At 50.0% G+C, this 22,801-nt stretch overlaps 1 protein-coding gene across 2 annotated transcripts in view; it reads right to left on the bottom strand.

The window, feature by feature from the left end:
- Positions 1 to 22,801, bottom strand: part of CASP2 (caspase 2) — a 182,307-nt gene that overhangs the window by 65,252 nt on the left and 94,254 nt on the right. For both annotated transcript variants that reach the window (XM_078655848.1, XM_078655849.1), the window contains exons 6-8: positions 19,675 to 19,851; positions 8,325 to 8,453; positions 246 to 336 (exon numbers count right to left, since the gene is read on the bottom strand). In XM_078655848.1, the coding sequence (XP_078511974.1) occupies positions 246 to 336; positions 8,325 to 8,453; positions 19,675 to 19,851 (397 nt within the window). The remainder of the gene's footprint in view (positions 1 to 245; positions 337 to 8,324; positions 8,454 to 19,674; positions 19,852 to 22,801) is intronic.

The raw sequence follows: 22,801 nt of genomic DNA, 5'->3' as shown, positions 1-22,801 counted from the left end.
AGAAACATTAGTTATTATAGATGCAAATCCGGCACCCACAGTCGGCCCATGCTTAGCTAAAGCAATATGAGACTTACAGAAATGCTTATGACAGTCATGTAAAAAATTCAGCAGCAGGGGGAGATCCACTACGGGCAAGAGACAGCAGAGTCAGACATTAGCTAGAAAAGAGTAAAGAAAAGAACAAGAGAGAGAAACCCTTCCCATCCCCCAAGAGTGACCCTCTATGCCCACCCTAAACTCACCTCCGCGGCATGCCTGGATGAAGAACATTTTGGGCTTGTTCTGCAGGTTGGGGCAGTTGGCATTGTCAAAGAGCTGGAACACTTCATGTAACTGTGGGCGTAAAAGAAGGGTTAGAACCAGTTTATGTTCAGCAATCTAACGGGAACTAACTGACGACATGGTAGCAGTGTGAGGGTGAATGGTAGAAGTGCGAGGGTGAACACACACTAGGCTGCATGAAACAGCAGCAGTCTGCCAGCAGGGATAGAGAATGTGAGGTTATGCCTATCGTGGTCCTGCACAGTAGAACATGAGCAGGCAGAATCTGGACAAACTCCGTTGAAGGTAGCGGGCTGCAGAACTGGTTCCGCTCTGGGTCCAACTAAGAGGTTTTTCCCTTTTGGCCTCAGTGGTTTCATGCAGGGACGCACACAATTACAGGCAGGCATGCACTCGACAAGTAAGTTCAGCTCTGGGAGGCAAGATCTTTTAGAAATAAGATCATTTGTGTAGGTGATGGTAAAGCTGTGTGTAGGAGAGTAGGGTCTGCAATCCTATGATCACCCAGATTTTTGCTTTTTGCTGCACTGGTTTACGACTTTCCCTGGCTGTGGGCCTGCTAATCAGACCCACAGCCTAGCTGTTCTCTCTATCCAAATTGTACTCAGGTACTGAATTGGCACTGGGCCCTCTCCAAGTCCCTGTACCCAGGGCTGAGGTGCACCCAGAAGTCTCCCAGGGGCTGAAGCATGTATTGTGCCACCCCTGGATTGACTAACTAAAACTGACACAACTGGCTGCACGACAGCTGGGGCAAGGTGGTGTACTCACCCTTTGCTTTAGATATAGTATACCTATATCTAACCCTAAAATGGACACACAGATCTCCTATCAGTCACTCCTATAGCAGGCCTTAACAATCCTGAAGGCAGAGTGCTTGGAATCGTGTGAGATGGTGCTCTAGCATGAGCTGAGCCTGTCTGCGGCTTTCGGGATCCATCCCTTAGCCGTTTCCATGATATCGCATACCATATACTCTTAAGTGCATTATAATCCTCGCGGTTATGTGCCAACTCTGGTATCGCTTTATCAAAACATGTCGAGTAAGGTGTCATACGAATTGGAATACTAACCCCTCGCCAATTCTGGCGACGGGGTTAGCATTCCACCCTTCTAGAGGGACACGACATGCCTGTAACCTATAACCCGGTTAAAAGTCAGACAGAGCCTTAGCATCCACAAAATGGATGCTGCCACCGAGACACAAGTCTGCCCTCCTGCTGCTGGGAGTCCTCCCAGAGCAGGAGATAAGGACAAAGGGTTTCCTGCCAGGGGCGGTGCCAGCACCGTCCCAGACAGGGTTTTGTGTATTGTAGGTAGGCAGGGCTTTAGAGGAAGGTGACTGCACGTGGCACCCCGGTGCTCACTGTGCATAGGCTGGCTGGAACCAGTTCCAGGGTCACTCCAGACCCTGTGCTGGGGAAAAGCCCGCCAAGGAAGTGGGTGTAACCACCCCCCTCCTAGTCCCACCCATAGGGCAGGACTTAGTCGCGTGCCAGCCCCTTTTTACAGGATAAAGGTAGAGACTGGCCCCCTTCCAAATCAGATCATCTTTGAATCCTGAAACTACTTTCTGCGAAAGGAACTCAAGACTTCTTCCTAAGATTTCTCCCTTGTGACTAAGGAGTAGTCACCCTGCATCCGCAGGCACCATCCAAGAACACTGCGGTCTGCTGTAAGTCCTTCCTCCGGAATCCGACTGCCCAGCTCGACGAGAACCGGCTTCCCTGGCACCTCTGACCTCTACCCACCTCTACAGCCCAGCTGAGAACCGTGGGTGCGACGAGACCTCAAGGGACCGGCCATCTGCAAGACTGCACGACTTCTTTCCAGCAAGCCCGCCGAGTAATCTACTGGTGAGTGCTTTGGGGTCCGAGAAGCCCCGACTCTGAGCAGCTCCAGCTCCGAAGTGCAGCCCCCCAGCATCTCCACGATCTGCGTGGGGCCCTTCTGCTTTCCGCTGCTCACCGCGTTGTTTGGCTACTAGCCCGTTGGCTTGTGGCCTTCCTGACGACGCCCGACGACATTTCTGCTGCTGGTCTGGTTGCTCCAGACTGGCCCTTGCTCCCTTCCAGAAGAGGAGCACCCCGGACCCTCCTGGTCCACTCAAGACGCCATTTTGAGTCCACCGCGTGGGCTTGAATTAGCCAAGGCTTGTTGCCCAATCCTGGGTAACTTCGACGCCAACGACTTCATCCTTCGTGGGACAGCTCGCACCTCCATCCTGGTCGCCGACAACGCCTCCTGGTCCGAGAGACTGCAGAGCCCAGCAGCGCCCACTCACCTGACTGCGGTGACTTCGCCCGGTGCCATCCTGGTGCCCACTTAATCACTGGCTAGTGATTCAAGAACTTGGTCCCCTCTGCTTTCAGGTTTTCTTCTTCCTTGATCCAGGCTTGGATCCATCGAACTTTCCTTCACTGGTCGCCTGCCAGCAACTTCTTCCTTCCAGGCTCCTGGTCCGGCAACGAGATCCCCGACGTCTTTTCAGACCTATGCAGCTGCAGCCCCTGGGCTAGGTAACTTCGGCACTCCGGTGTCCCAGCATAGCCTCACTATCCAAGGGTCAGGATCCACTGTCGTTTTCTCCCTACCAGGTCGGGTTCGCCCGTGAACACTAACTTTGTGAATTCTAGCTTCCATAGACTTTGTCCCGCATCCCGCGTGAGAGTGCACACTCTGCACCCGAGTCCCCTGGGCCTCCTAGTAGTAATCTAACGATTCCCTAGTCCAGTCCTAGCGATTCCAAAGCCTATTAGAACTGTTACTTACCTGCTAGTAATTCGCATTCCACTTTTAGCGTATATGGTTTTTCGTGCCCCTCGGGCATTTGTGTAACGTGCTAACTTAAAAGTATTTTCGTAAGAGTTTTGTTGTGTGCTTAGCTCCCTGTCTCATAAAGAGCCAGGGTAGTCTTGTTATAAATAAATACACTGTTTATTTTCATAACAACTTGTGTGGTGTCCTTTCACTGGGTGTTCAAAGGGTAATGTGATGGTAAAACAGCTGGCTTAACACGCCCTCTAGAGTCTTAGCCTTAGACTGCTCGTATCCATGCTACTAGGATAGCTGGTCTATAAGGTTGACTTACAACCAATCATCAATAAGGGTTGTTTGGACTGATATATAGTGATCACTAGAATAGTGAGCACTGCACATCAGGCCAACTTCTCACACTGTGGTAGACAAGACTCTTAATTCACTTCCAAGTCTCAAATCTGTTACGCACGTATGGTGGTCATTAAGAACATCCATGCCTCCTGGCACACCTAGACCAATGAGAGCAACAGCTAGCAAAACCTAGGCCACCAGAAATACTGAGGTGACAAAAGCATCAAGGCCTTTACAAACATCCAGGTCACTACCTAGGCCACCAGCAACACTCAAGACACCGGCACCACCAACACCCACGACAACAGCAACACCCACGACGACGGCGGCACCCACGACACAAGCAACACCCACCACACCAGCAACACCCACCACACACCGAGGACACCATCACCGATACCAGCAACACCCATCACACCAGCAACATCACAGCCACCAGCAACGTCACCGACACCAGCAACATCACCGACACCAGCAACATCACCGACACCAGCAACATCACCGACACCAGCAACATCACCGACACCAGCAACATCACCGACACCAGCAACATCACCGACACCAGCAACACCACTGACACCAGCAACACCACCGACACCGGCAACACCCACGAAACCAGCAACATCACCAACACCACCAACACCCACCACACCGGCAACATCACCGACACCAGAAACATCACCGACACCAGCAACACCCACGAAACCAGCAACATCACCAACACCACCAACACCCACGACACCAGCAACACCCACGACACCACCAACACCCACGACACCAGCAACACCCACGACACCAGCAACACCCACGACACCAGCAACACCCACGACACCAGCAACACCCACGACACCAGCAACACCCACGACACCAGCAACACCCACGACACCAGCAACACCCACGACACCAGCAACACCCACGACACCAGCAACACCAACGACACCAGCAACACCCACGACCCCAGCAATACCCACGACACCAACACCCACGACAACATCCCCGACACCAGCAACATCGACACCAGCAACACCAACGACACCAGCAACACCCACGACCCCAGCAATACCCACGACACCAACACCCACGACAACATCCCCGACACCAGCAACATCATCGACACCAGCAACATCACCGACACCAGCAACATCACCGACACCAGCAACATCACCGACACCAGCAACATCACCGACACCAGCAACATCACCGATACCAGCAACACCCACAACACCAGCAACATCACCGACCCCGGCAACACCACCGACACCAGCAATACCCACGACACCAGCAACACCCACGACACCAGCAACACTCACGACACCAGCAACACTCACGACACCAGCAACACTCACGACACCAGCAACACTCACGACACCAGCAACACTCACGACACCAGCAACACCCACGACACCAGCAACATCACCGACACCAGCAACATCACCGACACCTGCAACACCCACGACACCTGCAACACCCACGACACCTGCAACACCCACGACACCTGCAACACCCACGACACCTGCAACACCCACGACACCTGCAACAACGACACCAGCAACACCAACGACACCTGCAACGACACCTGCAACAACGACACCTGCAGCAACAACGACACCTGCAACACCCACGACACCTGCAACACCCACGACACCTGCAACACCCACGACACCTGCAACACCCACGACACCTGCAACACCCACGACACCAGCAACACCCACGACACCAACACCCACGACAACATCCCCGACACCAGCAACATCATCGACACCAGCAACATCACTGACACCAGCAACATCACCGACACCAGCAACATCACCGACACCAGCAACATCACCGACACCAGCAACATCACCGACACCAGCAACATCACCGATACCAGCAACACCCACAACACCAGCAACATCACCGACCCCAGCAACACCACCGACACCAGCAATACCCACGACACCAGCAACACCCACGACACCAGCAACACTCACGACACCAGCAACACTCACGACACCAGCAACACTCACGACACCAGCAACACCCACGACACCAGCAACACCCACGACACCAGCAACACCCACGACACCAGCAACACCCATGACACCAGCAACACCCACGACACCAGCAACACCCACGACACCAGCAACACCCACGACACCAGCAACACCAGCAACACCCACGACCCCAGCAATACCCACGACACCAACACCCACGACAACATCCCCGACACCAGCAACATCCCCGACACCAGCAACATCGACACCAGCAACACCAACGACACCAGCAACACCCACGACCCCAGCAATACCCACGACACCAACACCCACGACAACATCCCCGACACCAGCAACATCATCGACACCAGCAACATCACCGACACCAGCAACATCACCGACACCAGCAACATCACCGACACCAGCAACATCACCGACACCAGCAACATCACCGATACCAGCAACACCCACAACACCAGCAACATCACCGACCCCAGCAACACCACCGACACCAGCAATACCCACGACACCTGCAACACCCACGACACCAGCAACACTCACGACACCAGCAACACTCACGACACCAGCAACACTCACGACACCAGCAACACCCACGACACCAGCAACATCACCGACACCAGCAACATCACCGACACCTGCAACACCCACGACACCTGCAACACCCACGACACCTGCAACACCCACGACACCTGCAACACCCACGACACCTGCAACACCCACGACACCAGCAACAACGACACCAGCACCAACGACACCTGCAACACCCACGACACCTGCAACACCCATGACACCTGCAACACCCACGACACCTGCAACACCCACGACACCTGCAACACCCACGACACCTGCAACACCCACGACACCTGCAACACCCACGACACCTGCAACACCCACGACACCAGCAACACCCACGACACCAGCAACACCCACGACACCAGCAACACCCACGACACCATCCCCGACACCAGCAACATCATCGACACCAGCAACATCACCGACACCAGCAACATCACCGACACCAGCAACATCACCGACACCAGCAACATCACCGACACCAGCAACATCACCGATACCAGCAACACCCACAACACCAGCAACATCACCGACCCCAGCAACACCACCGACACCAGCAATACCCACGACACCAGCAACACCCACGACACCAGCAACACTCACGACACCAGCAACACTCACGACACCAGCAACACCCACGACACCAGCAACATCACTGACACCAGCAACATCACCGACACCAGCAACATCACCGACACCAGCAACATCACCGACACCTGCAACACCCACGACACCTGCAACACCCACGACACCTGCAACACCCACGACACCTGCAACACCCACGACACCTGCAACACCCACGACACCTGCAACAACGACACCAGCAACACCAACGACACCTGCAACAACGACACCTGCAACAACAACGACACCTGCAACAACAACGACACCTGCAACACCCACGACACCTGCAACACCCACGACACCAGCAACACCCACGACACCAGCAACACCCACGACACCAGCAACACCCACGACACCAGCAACACCCACGACACCAGCAACACCCACGACACCAGCAACACCCACGACACCAGCAACACCCACGACACCTGCAACACCCACGACACCTGCAACACCCGCGACACCTGCAACACCTGCAACACCCACGACACCTGCAACACCCACGATACCTGCAACACCCACGACACCTGCAACACCCACGACACCAGCAACATCTAAGCAAGCAAGAACATCCAGTTTACCACCTAGGCAAGAGGAACATATAAGCGAATAAATAGGAAAACCCTGAGCCACCAAGATCAATTTGGCTATGAGGAACACCCAGGTCAACACCCAGGTCAAGAGAAACATCTACCACACCAAGTCCATCTAGGGCCATCACAAACACACGGGGCCACCACCCACACTAAAAGGAACGTGTAGGCACCTGGAACATCAGGCCAACTAGATTATGGAGGCCAGTAGGATCCTGTAAGCCAATAGGAACAATTAAACCACAAAGAAATCCCAAGCCATCTGGCCCACCTTGCCCATTGCCATCAGTCATCTGGTCACCAGAATCGGCAATGCAACAAAGAACATCCAAGCGTGTACACAATTTAGGCCTTCAGGAACAAATCTGCAACATTTAGGCCTTCAGAACATCAGGACCACCAATAGCAATTAGGCCACCAGGAACATCTGTGCCACTATCAACGTCTGCGCCAACGCAATCATCCAGGTCACCAGGAACACAAAGGCTAGAAGTGACACCGAGGACAGAGGTGCCACAAGGTCAGTGGTGAGGCCAAGGGGCAGGGGTGAGGCCAGGGGGCAGGGGTGCGGCCAGGGGGCAGGGTGAGGCCAGGGGGCAGGGGTGAGGCCATGGGGCAGGGGTGAGGCCATGGGGCAGGGGTGAGGCCAAGGGGCAGGGGTGAGGCCAAGGGGCAGGGGTGAGGCCAAGGGGCACTGGGCCATCCAGACCAACAGAAACATGAAAAGCATCATGGGCACCCATGCCACATGGAACATTCAAGCCACTGACATTCCCATTGGCAGACCCGCAGAAGGTGGTGCGAAGGTGGGCTATGGCAGATGTATGTTGGGAGAGAGAAGTGAGGTAAAAAGGGTGTTTCCTGTCACAGACCATGGAACTTTACTGGAAGGTGTCACAAAAAGGTAAAGGAGTTCAACACTGTGGAGTCTCCACCTTCATCCCGAGGACATTCATGACAAAACAAAGCAGAGTGTTGTCCAACTTTGGAGAAAAGGCCTCTGACGCCACACCTTGAGCACTCATGGCTCCGTCTAGTGATTTCACTGTGCTCCCGAAGCCCCAAGATTAGTGATATCTTCTATGGACTTGACCACACCCTTTGACACCCCAACATTTATTTTCGTCCCAGGACCACTTACCTGAAACAAGCTGCCGTCTGTGCCGTAGACGGCCCCCTCTACACCATGTGAGAGCAACGCCACGATGCAGGCATCGGCCTGCTGATGGTCAGGATGGCGGGAGAACAACCTGAGCTGGCATTTCATCTCCTGGAGACAGGAAGGAAGAGAAAGTGAGCACGGGAGCACAGTCTTGAGGCAACGGTGTCACAGTGGGGTCCGCTTGATGAGGCCTCATGAATGACAATCGGCCGGAGAGCTCATTAACAACATACTAATGATGAGGCCTTACTAATGACACGCATTATATATATATATATCTGTATTGCAACAACCAAGCCAGGCAGCAACAAGGTTGTATATTAACGAGATTTTTTGGAGACCATTCAAGAGAGAGCACATTAAGTGTGTTTTATACAACAAAGGTACTTCGGTCACAGCTTATTAACAAATTGAGGAGAGGAATACTGAGTGTTTTACAAAATAAGCACAACACTTTCAACCAAGGGCCAAACACAGGAGTAGAATTCCAGGGGCTCCGAGCACCCAGACTGATATGTTGTCTACCTCGCAGGCTCAACATCAGGAGACATTGCATCGCAAGAGTTACATCACAGTTTAGTTTTCAGTCTCTTACTTTGCAGATCTTAACTTCTCTGCGTATATGTATTATACAAACATATATAGTGTTACAGTTTTGTTTCTATAATATATAATAGTATTTTAAATATGTTAAATTAATTGTAGAGGTTGTAAGGAGCTTTTAGCGTTCAACTATAGACAGTGTAAAGGTTCAGTAAGTCATTTTTAGGGTTAAACAACAGTTAGCGTATAGGAGTAGCACATAGTTTTTAGGGCTTAGACACGGATACTGATAGGAGTAGTGAGGAGAGTTAGGGTTCAGGGAAATATGGTGATAGGAGTCCTAAGGAATTTTAAGGGTTCAAGGATGGGTAATGATATAAATACAATGAAGTCTTTCAGGATTGGAGCAGAGTGATGAGAGGCAATACAAAAAAACAAAAAGTTGAGTTACATAGGCAAAAATAATTCTTATTCAAGTTCTTTTGGCAGTGCATTGCAAATCTTTTTCATTCTTATGTTCTTTGTACAAAGTGCGCACAGCCAACGCATTTCACCCCTTACAGGGCTTCTTCAGGGCGAGAGAAAAATTGTAAGCCCAGTTGAGATTTTCACAATTCCAGAAGCTGGTGGCGGTTATGTCCAACCAAAGGTCTGACCTTTACCGTACACGGAGAACGTTTTTAGAATTGGAATCAATCAATCAGTCCCTTTCATAGAGCGCGCTACTCACCCGTGAGGGTCTCAACGCGCTGGAGGGAGGAGGGGTGTCACTACTGCTCGAAAAGCCAGGTCTTGAGGTGCTTCCTGAAGGTAAGATGGTCCTCGGTCAGTCATAGGTGTGCGGGGAGGGAGTTCCATGTTTTGGCTGCCAGGTAGGAGAATGATCTTCCTCCGGTGGTGGTTCTGCGGATCCGTGGGACGGTTGCGAGGGCGAGGCTGGCAGAGCGTAGCTGGCGGGTGGGGGTGTAGAACGAGAGGCGGTTGTTGAGGTATTCGGGGCCATTGTCATGGAGTGCTTTGTGTGCGTAGGTGAGGAGCCTGAACGTGATCCTCTTGTTTACGGGGAGCCAGTGCAGGATTCACAGGTGGGCGGATATGTGGCTGTGGCTTGTGATGTCGAGGATGAGTCGTGCGGAGGCGTTCTGTATTAGCTGGAGTCGTTTCTGAAGTTTGGCTGTGGTTCCTGCATATAGGGTGTTTCCGTAGTCCAGTCGGCTGGTGACGAGGGCCTGGGTGACAGTTTTTCGGGTTTCGGTGGGGATCCACCGAAAGATCTTATGGAGCATGCGCAGGGTGTTGAAGTAAGATGACGAGACGGCGTTGACTTCCTTGGTCATTGTGAGGGAGGAGTCCAGGATGAATCCCAGGTTGTGGGCGTGGTCCGTGGGTTTTGGTGCTGAGCCAAGAGCTGTGGGCCACCAGGAGTCGTCCCAGGCGGAAGGGGATTGTCCGAGGATGAGGACCTCCGTCTTGTCTGAGTTTAATTTCAGGCGACTGAGTTACATCCATTCTGCGACGTCTTTCATTCCTTCCTGGAGGCTGGTTTTGGCGGTGGCTGGGTCTTTAGTGAGGGGCAGGCCACGCAATTGTGGGAATGAACCAGATGCACCGTCCTTTTTAATGGAGACAGAATGCTATTGCAAAAAGAGGCTTACCTAATTTTGAAATTTAATAGCACTCAGTCGGGGTTGAATAATCTGTCTGAAGTTGGAAGGTTGTAAACTTTTTGAAATCAGAAGCCTTTGTTTCAAATTACAGCAAGCAATGCATTAACATGCATTATGCGAATTATCAGAAGAATGAACTGTTTTCCAATGGGATGACTTGGCAGTCGGTACCTAGATACCTGTATAAGTGTAAAATTACTCTTGCTATTATCCAAACATAAGGATTTTTACCACCTCCCTTCTTTTGAAATCTATTCCATACAACTAAAAATTATTTTTTGAAAACAAAGAATTCGGTGGACCCGACCTTTGTTTTCATAGAATGCCAACTCATTAAACTGTACTCAATTTTAAAACAGAGACGCATTAAAATAGTTAAATTGTTTGCGTGCTATGCGCACAATATAGGATGTGTGACTACATGTCCCATAATTCTTGTTTAGACACCGGGAAATAAAACGAGTCAAAAACAGCGGGCCGCCATCTTGATTTCCTTCGAGATCTTTGCGGAGGACACACTGTTGCAACAGGTAACAGACCATGCTTCAAGAAGGTTTTTTAATCTGGCGCAGTGTAAACTCTTAGGCGTGGAAACATCTAAATACTGGTTACTTCTTTCAGGGCTTGCGCTCGATTTAGAACACGCGATCACGTACGAAATTAGAAAAACGCCCACGCTGGGGTTCGTGAAGAACACTCATGTGTAGGGTAATAAAACGTGTTTTCAAAAATAAAGAAGAAGCTGTTTTTGATTGTGTAGACACATACATTTGAAAACAACATCTTAAATACTTGTATTGACCCTGTAGGGCCTGCGCTCGCTTTTGAGTATACGTGAGTTAATTACAAACAAGGAACGCTGATTCCAAAGGGCAAGTCGGGCGAACCGAACTTGGATTGCTGTTTACATTGAAATAAGATTTTTACAGCTTTGGGAGACACAAAGATCAAAAGAAAGGTATGTCTAGACATTAGTGCCCCATCTATGTTTGTAAATTAGGTGTTACCACGGAAATGACTAATAATTGTCATTTTCTTTGGTAGAAGTGTGTGGAGCGCACAGTAAGGAGCCATTGCACGCCGAGTTGAATTTAATAACAGAAGCCCTTGAGAGTAAGGAGAGCACTGCACAAAAACTAGGTAGGTCGAAATAGTCAGAGCTAAACATAAACATCAAGGTGTAATTATAATGGCAATAAGCATCACACTTCGCAATTAAAAATGTATTGTTTTTTCTTATCATATAGACAAAAGAAAAAGGCCCTGATGAGAATCCAGGAACTGGTTTCCTGGCTTCGAAACGCGTCGACAGACCTGAGCAGTAAATTGGAAATTATAGCTTAAAACAACACTAGTTAGTTTAAAGAACATTGATCAAGTTTCATTTACTGGTTATACTCCTCGTCCTTAGGATTTTGTCTTTCATTATTGAAATCAAATGTATATGAACTTAATATGTGTTGTCTTTGTTTGAGAATTTTGTCTTTGGGATGTATGATGTTGTAAATTAATTTTAGTGTATATATGTATTGTTTTAGTAATGTGTATAAGTTGAAATGTACAGTAGTGTAAATATATAAATGTACAGTTACTCCTTTTTTGTCATTTAAAAGAAAAAAAGAGTTTTCGAAAGAAAAAGAAAAAATTAATGGTATAAAATAAAAAATACCTGGTCAAACTATATAAGTGTTTGTTTGGCCTCTACAAGTAATATTGAATAGAAGTAAGGGTGGTGTAGGCACATTTTGTGGTTTTGTGTTTAAAAAGGGTCCAGCCTACCCCATACCCTGATGGACCTAACTCCTTTGGGTTACAAAATATACAGTTTTGCAAGCGAATTACTAGTCTCTTATTAGTTAGTGTGCGTAATTGAGCTGACAGCCCTTATTAGAGCTGGTGAATAGGTTTTTTTTCTCTAAAAATGATGTTACATAGTCCAGATCGTGAAAAGTAGAATGCACATGGGTTCACAATGTTAGGAAAGACGCCTGTGTGATCCTCAGCAACCATTTTGAAGGAAAACATTGCTTTATAGGAGTTTGTTTGCCACAACAGGTTCTGCTGGAGAAATTCATCTACCCACGATGTTGAGGTTTTGATAGTTATTTATGTAGTAAGAATCCCTGTTAAATTAGCAGTTTTTAGATTTTCCCGCCGCGCGTTGAGGTTCTTCAGATGAATAATATAGGAATACACAAATGTAAGGATTCAGAGTATGTCCGTATTGTTTTTCTTTTTCCCTCAGAATTATGTGAATAAACAGACTTCCTTGGCTGCTTGGGATTGGGAGAAACAAATCAAGCTGTGTAACGTTTTACTCATCAGTTCACCAAAAAGTTCCTTTTATACTAGCTAATAGGTCTAGCGTGTTTTTTTTTATAGATGAAGTGGTTCTTGGGTGCTAATGTATGGGGTGCCCCGAGACTAAACAAGTTTTCTGAAATAGAGTATCCTCTCTGTTGATATGTTATTTCTGTGCCTTGTCTAAAGATCTTTTGTTCTGACTACCAATAGATATCTGCTGCCTTACAACCATTGCCAGAGGGGCCCGGACATCAGATCCAGCCTGGAGAGTCAGCGCCTATCCCACTAAGAGCCAAAGTAAAGGGAACCAGCACAGGCGTTGCTGGCAACTAGGACCACAGTGAAGGTAGAAGGCCGGAAGCACTGGGCCCATTAGAGCAACGTGAAGTGTGTACCCCTGCCGCTGTCTTAGATGAAAGACGGGGTCATAAATCAGGATGGAGAATTCTTTGTGTTGATCCAGTTTTTGATGCCCAGCTGAGCGAGTCACAGATCGACAAGGACGGCAAGGAGGCTTTGCTTGAGGTGACTCCCTTTGAAACAAGGGTTGCATCAGATACTCCAGCATCAGGCCTCTGAGTCCTAATCCCCAATGAATGCAAGTCTGCACCTCTGTTTGTTGATCAAAAGGTGCCTGGGCATACTGGGTACAATCTGTGGCACGGATAAAAGAGCGGTGCACCAGCGGAGAAATACAGGAGTTAGGGAAGGACTTGAGTTCAGGGTACAGGTGCTGTGTCTCTGGTGCCTGTTAGATTAAAGTGAAGAATCCTAATGCACTGCCCGAGACACTGGACAGGATCGTTGAGGGTGTTTGGCCTGGAAGGTAAGTGCCCTATCCTGAAAGAAGTAGGTTTTCTTCTTCAACCTGGGCCGTAATTGTTTTTCCTGAGTTGCAAGTTGTGCAGCTCCACCGTGGGAGAAGTAAACAACAAGAGCCTGCCTGTGAGGCTCAGACGGACACAGGGAGAAGACTCCCCTCTGGCTGGCTGTACAGCGGCTTCTATTCTTCAAGTACTTTTTAGCAATGTACCCCTTTGGTCGTCCCATTTTTGGGGAGGAGCAGCCCTTTGCGGCTTTTCTTCCTAATTCCCATGGCCCCGTTTGGTCCTCCTGGTCCCCTGAAGCGAAAATTGTTTTTGTAATAACATATCATTGATACCTTAGCCCTCACAAAGAAGAACACCGCAAGGTCTATCAATAACAAATTTTTATTTAGACATAGCATCAGGCATATGCTATTGGCTATTTCGTAGATGAATAAAATAGCCACTGAAATCCACTAGAACTCAGGGACATGGACTTGGACTGGTTGATTTTGAACACAGTTTTCCGTTTGGGGCTGAAAGCTATTATCAGCCCTAAATATAATAGTTGCGATCCTTTTTTCCCGCCGCCCTTGTATTTAATGTGACCCAGTGCTCTGTTCCCCGTGTATTTCTACTTGTATCTCACCAGTTAAACGAAATGTTCACAATGTAAAATGCCCACCTAGCAATGGATCAGGATATTAATGGATTTATGAGGATAGATGTGCAGGATAACTTCAATGCTTCTATTAATTCATAGCGGAATGTCTTCAGCTAATGCTAAAACGGCCATGTGTGGAAACTAGCAGAAATCGCTGTTAGCATCAGTTGAAGCCATTTTAGTGAGCCGTGTGCTCGCCATGTGCTTCCCCATCTTCGCTGTTGCCTGCTTCTCTATTACGCCTGAGTCATCATCTATAGTTAGCTCTTTCAGCACTGAGCCGGAGCACTGCGCATGCTCAGAAAGGCCGGTAGCTGCTAGAATGCTCCGGTTACACACTTGACTGTCAGGCTATTTTAACTGATGTCAGCAACTATGTAACTCCTCCCACGCGGTTGACTAAGTGATTCCCATCTACCCTTATATGTGAAATGCTATTCTTAGGTATATTTGTACGGCCTCTTTTTGAGCCTCCATGCTTACACTGCAACTATCACAGTATATAGGCACCGTGGTTTCTGTACTCCTTGGACGGCCTCATACAGTGGCTGAGGGTACCGTATTGACGCAGTCTCCCTCATGAGAGGTTCATAAATCTATTTCCTTGATTTTACAGCTTCCGTGCCAATCTCTATTTTGTTAGTATAAGGACTTAAGTACAAAGAAGGGCTCAGCCCTGAAAAGGCTCACCCCCACAAGTACATGAGTAGTGACTGTTTGATTAGAGTACTGCGAGGAGAGTGCATGGTGAATTTATAAGTGCTTGGGTTTTGGCGCAGTGAATGGATAAGGACACAGGACTGGCTGGGTGATTGGAGGAGTGCATGGGTAGTACTGACAGGGCGATGCCTGGACTGCATGGCCACTCCTCAAGGAATTGTAGCAGTGTATGTGTTAGTGCCTGGGTCATTGCATGAGTACATGGGTACTGAGTGGATGATTAGAGTACTGCAAGAACAGGGCCTGGATGGATTTATAAGTGCTTAGGTTTTGGCGGATAAGTACACACATGTCACATCAGTCCTGCCCCCTCCCTTCACCACTCTGCAAACACGCCCAGTGGCGCGTTTTAAGTTGGGGGATTAAATCCCCTTGAATCCTGAGGGTCCCTGGGGCCCAACTAGCCCACCATGTACCTCCATTAAGCGCCACAGAACTGCGTTGCTGAGAGGCGGTCCAAGGCCACGACCCTTTTTACACCACTCTGCAGCGTGTGGGAGTGTTTCCCAAAACACTAGTGAAACTTCAGATATCGGGGTCAGCCCTTCCCGTAAATCGAGATGACGCAGTAGTCTTAAGGCCCCAACAGGTGTAAAATTACTACAAACGGTTTGACAACTGCCTTTTGGAGAGTTGTTGTTAAGGTGAGAAATGCTTCTTACAGTGAATAAATTAAATACATGTAACATAAAGCAAGTGTGTAGAGAGTGCTCTATCAGACAACATTTTATTTTGTCTTGCGCTTTGAAAAGCTTTCATTGCCTCGGTTCTCACCATATCTAGCAGACCATCAAATTCTAAGAGTTCAGTTCTCTACTGTTGCTTAGAAGAAGGAGCCTGGGGTGGGCCCAGCCAGCAATTACCTTGCTTTTTCCCGCATTATAAATACCCCCATGCAAGTCTCATGCAAGGGCTTTCAAAGTACCAAGCAAAATTACATTTTTTTGCGATTTTGAGCTCCCAATCCCCTTGGGACAAGGCCATGATTGAGGCTTTATTTATAATCTGGTAGCTCCTTGTTGTTCCGTCATGATAGGGTGCCCTGGTATCTGCTTTAAGTGGCGTCGCAATGGCATAACCAATAAATATTTTTATGTGGGGAGGGTAGGGCTGTGGGGTGCTGTGGGGTGTGCACGCTGTGCAGTTAGCAGGAGAACTGAAGTCCTAAATAAACATCAATTTACCCCCCAGTCACCGGGGCCCCAGTAAGTGCGGTCCCTTTAGAGTGAAATATGCGCCGTTTCATTGTCTACCTGAGAGAAACACTAAAGCAAACAGAGAAAATGTAATTTCAAAGTGTTAAATTTAAGAAACGCCTTTCAAATGTAAGGGCAGTTAGACTGATGAAAGGTGTGTGGGGGCCTGTTGAAACCTTAACGTAAAAGGAGTAGAAAACCTGCTGTGCCGGCAGGCAACACAAGTGGAAACAGCTCAGTAACGCCTACCTGACCGAGCCCACGCAGGGAACGGGGGCTGCAATAAAGGAGCCAACAGAGGGAGGGGCCTGATACTGGATCCGCTACGGCCACAACCCATAAACTGAGCAGGAAGGGCGGGCGCGCTCATGGCAGAAGGGATGCACAACATAAGAGGAGCTACAGGAGGAGCAGCGCGGCTGAGCCTCCTGTGCCCCTCGCTTGGACACGCACACACTGAACGGACACTGCCCATTGGCAGAAGGGGCACAGAGCACAAAAGGAGGGAGGAAAGTTGCAGCGCGGCATGCACAAAGACAGGGCGGGGCACACACAAGGCTCATTAAAAGTGACTTTAGGAAAGAGACGCAGAGTGCACGACGGGCAACAGACGACGAGTCCAGTCCGGGTGGGCGGGCGAGGCCTAAGGGAGCCAGGACGGACACAAACCCCACCTCCAAAGAAGCCAGACACAAAACCGTCGACAATAGATCTCGCCAAGACGAGCAGCGCATGTGCTTCAATGCAGGTGCCCTGTGCGGACCACAGTTTAAAAAACTTTTTCTGAGGTTTCTAAGTTACAAAAAGGGTTTTAAAAAGTGAAAGGATATAAAATATTTACATTAGTGGATTACTTAAGACGTATCAAAAAATGCTGGTGTTTTAGGGTCTAGTCTGGTGGTTATGAAATATTCCACAATTTAAGAATTGAGGAGACAGTCTCTCCTTGGAGAACTGCCATTCAGGGTGAATAACATTTCTATCTCTGTACAATGACGTCATTTTACCGGAGACTTAACTCTGACCATTCACCTGCCTAACGTACCCTCCCAACATTCAGTCGAGCTTGTACGCCACTTGTAAAGAGGTGAGGAGGATATGGGGGGGTCTGAGTGGTAGGGGTAAGAGGTGAAGAGATACGGGGGGTCTGGGTGGTAGGAGTAAGAGATGAGGAGATACGGGGTGTGGGTGGTAGGAGTAAGAGGTGAGGAGGATACGGGGGGTCTGGGTGGTAGGAGTAAGAGGTGAGGAGGATACGGGGGGTCTGGGTGGTAGGGGTAAGAGGTGAGGAGGATACGGGGGGTCTGAGTGGTAGGAGTAAGAGATGAGGAGATACGGGGGTCTGGGTGGTAGGGGTAAGAGGTGAGGAGGATACGGGGGTCTGGGTGGTAGGGGTAAGAGGTGAGGAGGATACGGGGGTCTGGGTGGTAGGGGTAAGAGATGAGGAGGATACGGGGGTCTGGGTGGTAGGAGTAAGAGGTGAGGAGGATACGGGGGGTCTGGGTGGTAGGGGTAAGAGGTGAGGAGGATACGGGGGGTCTGGGTGGTAGGATTAAGAGGTGAGGTGGATACGGGGGTCTGGGTGGTAGGGGTAAGAGGTGAGGAGATACGGGGGTCTGGGTGGTAGGGGTAAGAGGTGAGGAGATACGGGGTGTGGGTGGTAGGAGTAAGAGGTGAGGAGGATACGGGGGGTCTGGGTGGTAGGAGTAAGAGGTGAGGAGGATACGGGGGGTCTGGGTGGTAGGGGTAAGAGGTGAGGAGGATACGGGGGGTCTGAGTGGTAGGAGTAAGAGATGAGGAGATACGGGGGTCTGGGTGGTAGGGGTAAGAGGTGAGGAGGATACGGGGGTCTGGGTGGTAGGGGTAAGAGGTGAGGAGGATACGGGGGTCTGGGTGGTAGGGGTAAGAGATGAGGAGGATACGGGGGTCTGGGTGGTAGGAGTAAGAGGTGAGGAGGATACGGGGGGTCTGGGTGGTAGGGGTAAGAGGTGAGGAGGATACGGGGGGTCTGGGTGGTAGGATTAAGAGGTGAGGTGGATACGGGGGTCTGGGTGGTAGGGGTAAGAGGTGAGGAGATACGGGGGTCTGGGTGGTAGGGGTAAGAGGTGAGGAGGATACGGGGGTCTGGGTGGTAGGGGTAAGAGGTGAGGAGGATACGGGGGTCTGGGTGGTAGGGGTAAGAGGTGAGGAGGATACGGGGGGTCTGAGTGGTAGGAGTAAGAGATGAGGAGGATACGGGGGTCTGGGTGGTAGGGGTAAGAGGTGAGGAGGATACGGGGGTCTGGGTGGTAGGAGTAAGAGGTGAGGAGGATACGGGGGGTCTGAGTGGTAGGAGTAAGAGATGAGGAGGATACGGGGGGTCTGGGTGGTAGGGGTAAGAGGTGAGGAGGATACGGGGGGTCTGGGTGGTAGGGGTAAGAGGTGAGGAGGATACGGGGGGTCTGGGTGGTAGGGGTAAGAGATGAGGTGGATACGGGGGTCTGGGTGGTAGGGGTAAGAGGTGAGGAGGATACGGGGGGTCTGGGTGGTAGGGGTAAGAGATGAGGTGGATACGGGGGTCTGGGTGGTAGGGGTAAGAGGTGAGGAGGATACGGGGGTCTGGGTGGTAGGGGTAAGAGGTGAGGAGGATACGGGGGTCTGGGTGGTAGGGGTAAGAGGTGAGGAGGATACGGGGGTCTGGGTGGTAGGATTAAGAGATGAGGTGGATACGGGGGGTCTGGGTGGTAGGATTAAGAGATGAGGTGGATACGGGGGTCTGGGTGGTAGGATTAAGAGATGAGGTGGATACGGGGGGTCTGGGTGGTAGGATTAAGAGATGAGGTGGATACGGGGGGTCTGGGTGGTAGGATTAAGAGATGAGGTGGATACGGGGGTCTGGGTGGTAGGAGTAAGAGATGAGGAGGATACGGGGGTCTGGGTGGTAGGATTAAGAGATGAGGTGGATACGGGGGGTCTGGGTGGTAGGATTAAGAGATGAGGTGGATACGGGGGTCTGGGTGGTAGGAGTAAGAGATGAGGAGGATACGGGGGTCTGGGTGGTAGGATTAAGAGATGAGGTGGATACGGGGGGTCTGGGTGGTAGGAGTAAGAGATGAGGAGGATACGGGGGTCTGGGTGGTAGGATTAAGAGATGAGGTGGATACGGGGGGTCTGGGTGGTAGGATTAAGAGATGAGGTGAATACGGGGGTCTGGGTGGTAGGAGTAAGAGATGAGGAGGATACGGGGGTCTGGGTGGTAGGATTAAGAGATGAGGTGGATACGGGGGTCTGGGTGGTAGGAGTAAGAGATGAGGAGGATACGGGGGTCTGGGTGGTAGGATTAAGAGATGAGGTGGATACGGGGGTCTGGGTGGTAGGATTAGAGAAGGCGACCATCAAACTCTTCTAGGGAGCCTTTCATGAGGGGGTCGCGCCCTCTCCGCAGCTCACCTCTGCTGTCTGGTTCTCCAGTAGCTTTACTGTGAAGCCCATGGAGGAGAAGAGCTTCTCCAGTGCTGCTTGGTCCACATTGCCGCCTGAGCGGAACTCCAGGTCACCGCTGCCACCAAACTGCACATTGCTGATTACGATGGCCTGGCCCCGGGGTCTGGATTTCATCTGATAAGCCTGGGAGAGGCCAAGAAAGAAAAGAGGAGGAAAGAGAGTGAGAGAACGAAAGAAGCATTAGTATCCATCTGCTCGAACAAGCTGAAGCCACAAATCTATGATCAGTTCTTCAACCTGCTGATAACCCAGTTTTAGCCAGCAGTAACCCTCCCTTCTCCAGCCTGGACCCTTCTGCAGACTCACTGGCTTACAACTTCCTTCAATTCCCAGCAGGAACCACCATGACTCCATTGTGACAGCCATGCAGCACCAGAACGTAAGGTTCATTTCTTCAGCATGGGAGCTCCTGCAGCATTAGAGCAGCACACCGTAGAGCAGCACACCGTAGAGCAGCACACCGTAGAGCAGTATGGTGGGCGCACCCTGAACCCCCTCTGAGAAGAGAACTATAGTAAAATGAAAGTAAATGTTCCTTCTCCAAGAGATGGTTGTGGGAGTGTCCACGAAAGGCTTGCACAGAACTTTCAATGCCAAAGAACCATGCGCACGACCCATACGATCCCTTCCCCATCACAGAGTCTTCTGCACTTTGAATGCTAAAACCATTGCTGCACAGAATAAACTTTACCTTCTCCAATGTGGGACTCCTAGACACCCGCGGGCAGCGGCTGAGAACCCTTCACAGTATGGATAACTGGTCAAACAACTGAACTCCAACAAAGTCTCAAGGTCACCAAACAAACGTGCGAGTGAACAAAGGGGGTGGAGAAGGAATGGGGAATGGGCGGTAGAAACCTTCACCATATCTAGTGTCCGCAAACATCTGGACATAATGGAGAGTTCAGCCCTGGAGTCTGAAGCCATAACAGTAGCAGGAGGGTTGAAAACATTCTGTGACAATTTGCTCCAAGTCTTCTTTTAGTGACCATCTTCGACTACTCGAGGCCTAATTTCTAAAAGGACGAGTGTCTGTGCCCAACGCTCTGCTGAGAAGCCCGGGCCGGTGTTGTTAAATGTCACCATGACGCACCCCAAGGCTGAGTAGATCTTTAATCCATTATTAGAGACTCCCCACCCTGTTACCTAACATTTGTGGGTTCCTGCTTTCTCCCTTTGAGATGGTTACACCGACTCCCCTCGCCCCTCCCCCCTCGCCTTTTTATGGTTTGCTCTCTCTTGCGAAATGTCCGATGAGGAGAAGTAGGTGCTGGTCACCAAAAACAAGCGCTGGTGGGCCCCACTGGCTCGAATTCAGCGCCAAGAATCCTACGTGCAAGGCCTCTGCTCAAGAACAGATAGAAGGGAACCACGTTTCAACAGCTCAATAGACCATGCATTTCATAGATGGGTGAATGTTTATCTTTTTCTAAAGCTGGACTCAAGGTACAGAAGTAACTGGGGCATAAAAAAGTTACTTACCTGCAGTTACAATCTTTCTGATGGACACAATCTACCTGCATAACTATCCCAGGCGTCAGGCTGGATCCGGAAACTTCAAGGCTTCGAGGTCACACGTTTAGGGCGCTGGACTTGGTGCCGGAAGTGATGTCAGATGATACCTCGGAGGCAATACCGAGCCCACCCGGACGTCCGTTACCCTTCATTTTCTCCAAGGTGAGGGGGCAGAATCAATGGTGAAAACTTTTCACACTAGCAAAAGAATGTGTGTGAGAGTTTCACCAGAAAGATCATTACCACAGGTAAGTAACTTTTTCTTCTGATGGAGACTTCTAGCTGCAGACTCCTCACCGGTAGAACAGATTCCACAGCAATATCCAACCGAGGACGACGGTGGATGGATGATTAGACTAGGAAATCGCGTTGAACCGATCTAGCGAACTGACCATCTCTTCTCACTTTGAGTCCAGACAATAATATTTCTCAAATGTGTGTACGAGGCCCAAGTTACTGCCTTACGAATATCTCCAATTGAACCGCCCCACGCCAGAGCAGAAGTGGTAGATTTCGTCGAATGAGCACAGATCGCCTCAGGGGGCTCCTTCTTGGCCAAGGTGTAGCAAGTTTTAATGCAGGGAAGGATTCATCTTGATGGAGCCCTTTTGTAACTGCCTTTCCCTTTTTGGCACCACATGCCTAGGATGGAGTAGTTTCTGTTCTGTAACTCCAGTTCTGTAGTAGGGGTATCTCTGTTATAGTCATAATCTAGTGAATAGTCCCGCCCATGTGCGTGGACCCCGGAGCAATCAAAAATAATCTCTTAAGTTGTCAAAAAATTGCAGAACTGCAAAGACACTTAAGAGAAAATTTAAAGACAAATATTGCAGCCTATATCCACAGGCTACACTGTCCAGTACTTCAACTAGAAATTCCACCAAAAATCCACAAACAGCAAAGCCTGTCCAGGTTTCCCTTGCTTTTACTGCAAAAACCCCTCAGAAATGATAGAGAGGAAGGCCTGGACAGACAAGCCCCATAGGCTGCCATTATGTGGCTTAAACAGGATACTGTGCCTTTAAGGAAAACTTCTAGAACCTTCTCCCAGTATCCCAGAATGCATAGCAGGTCCCACTGACTTCAGTTCTTTTTGAAGGCGTAAAACACGCCAGACCTGTAGCATTACTTACATGAACAATTCTCCACCGGGGAGGAGGGCGGGCGCTTATGACTATAACAGAGATACCCCTACTACAGAACTGGAGTTACAGAACAGAAACTACTCCTTCTGTAGTAGGGGATCTCTGTGTATAGTCATAATCTAGTGAATAGAATGGCAAGCCCATCCCCACACCAAAGCGGCGGTGGAGAAAGAACATAACGCCACTACTGTGCGAACAAATTCCGCAGCGAAGCCTGCCCAACCTGAGCGTCTGCCCTGGCATCAGAGTCCAGGCAGTAATGCTTAGCAAAGGTATGAACCGACTTCCAAGTGGCGGCCTTGCAGATTTCTGCAATCGGCACATTACGGAGCAAGGCTGTCGTGGCAGCTTTGCCCCTGGTGGAATGAGCCTTAGGCTTACCTCCTAAGGTCTTATTAGCTTTTTGGTAACAC

The sequence above is a fragment of the Lissotriton helveticus genome, chromosome 7 (genome assembly GCF_964261635.1).
Source record: "Lissotriton helveticus chromosome 7, aLisHel1.1, whole genome shotgun sequence".
NCBI lineage: Eukaryota > Metazoa > Chordata > Amphibia > Caudata > Salamandridae > Lissotriton > Lissotriton helveticus.
This window is presented reverse-complemented; position numbering and strand designations above follow the sequence as displayed.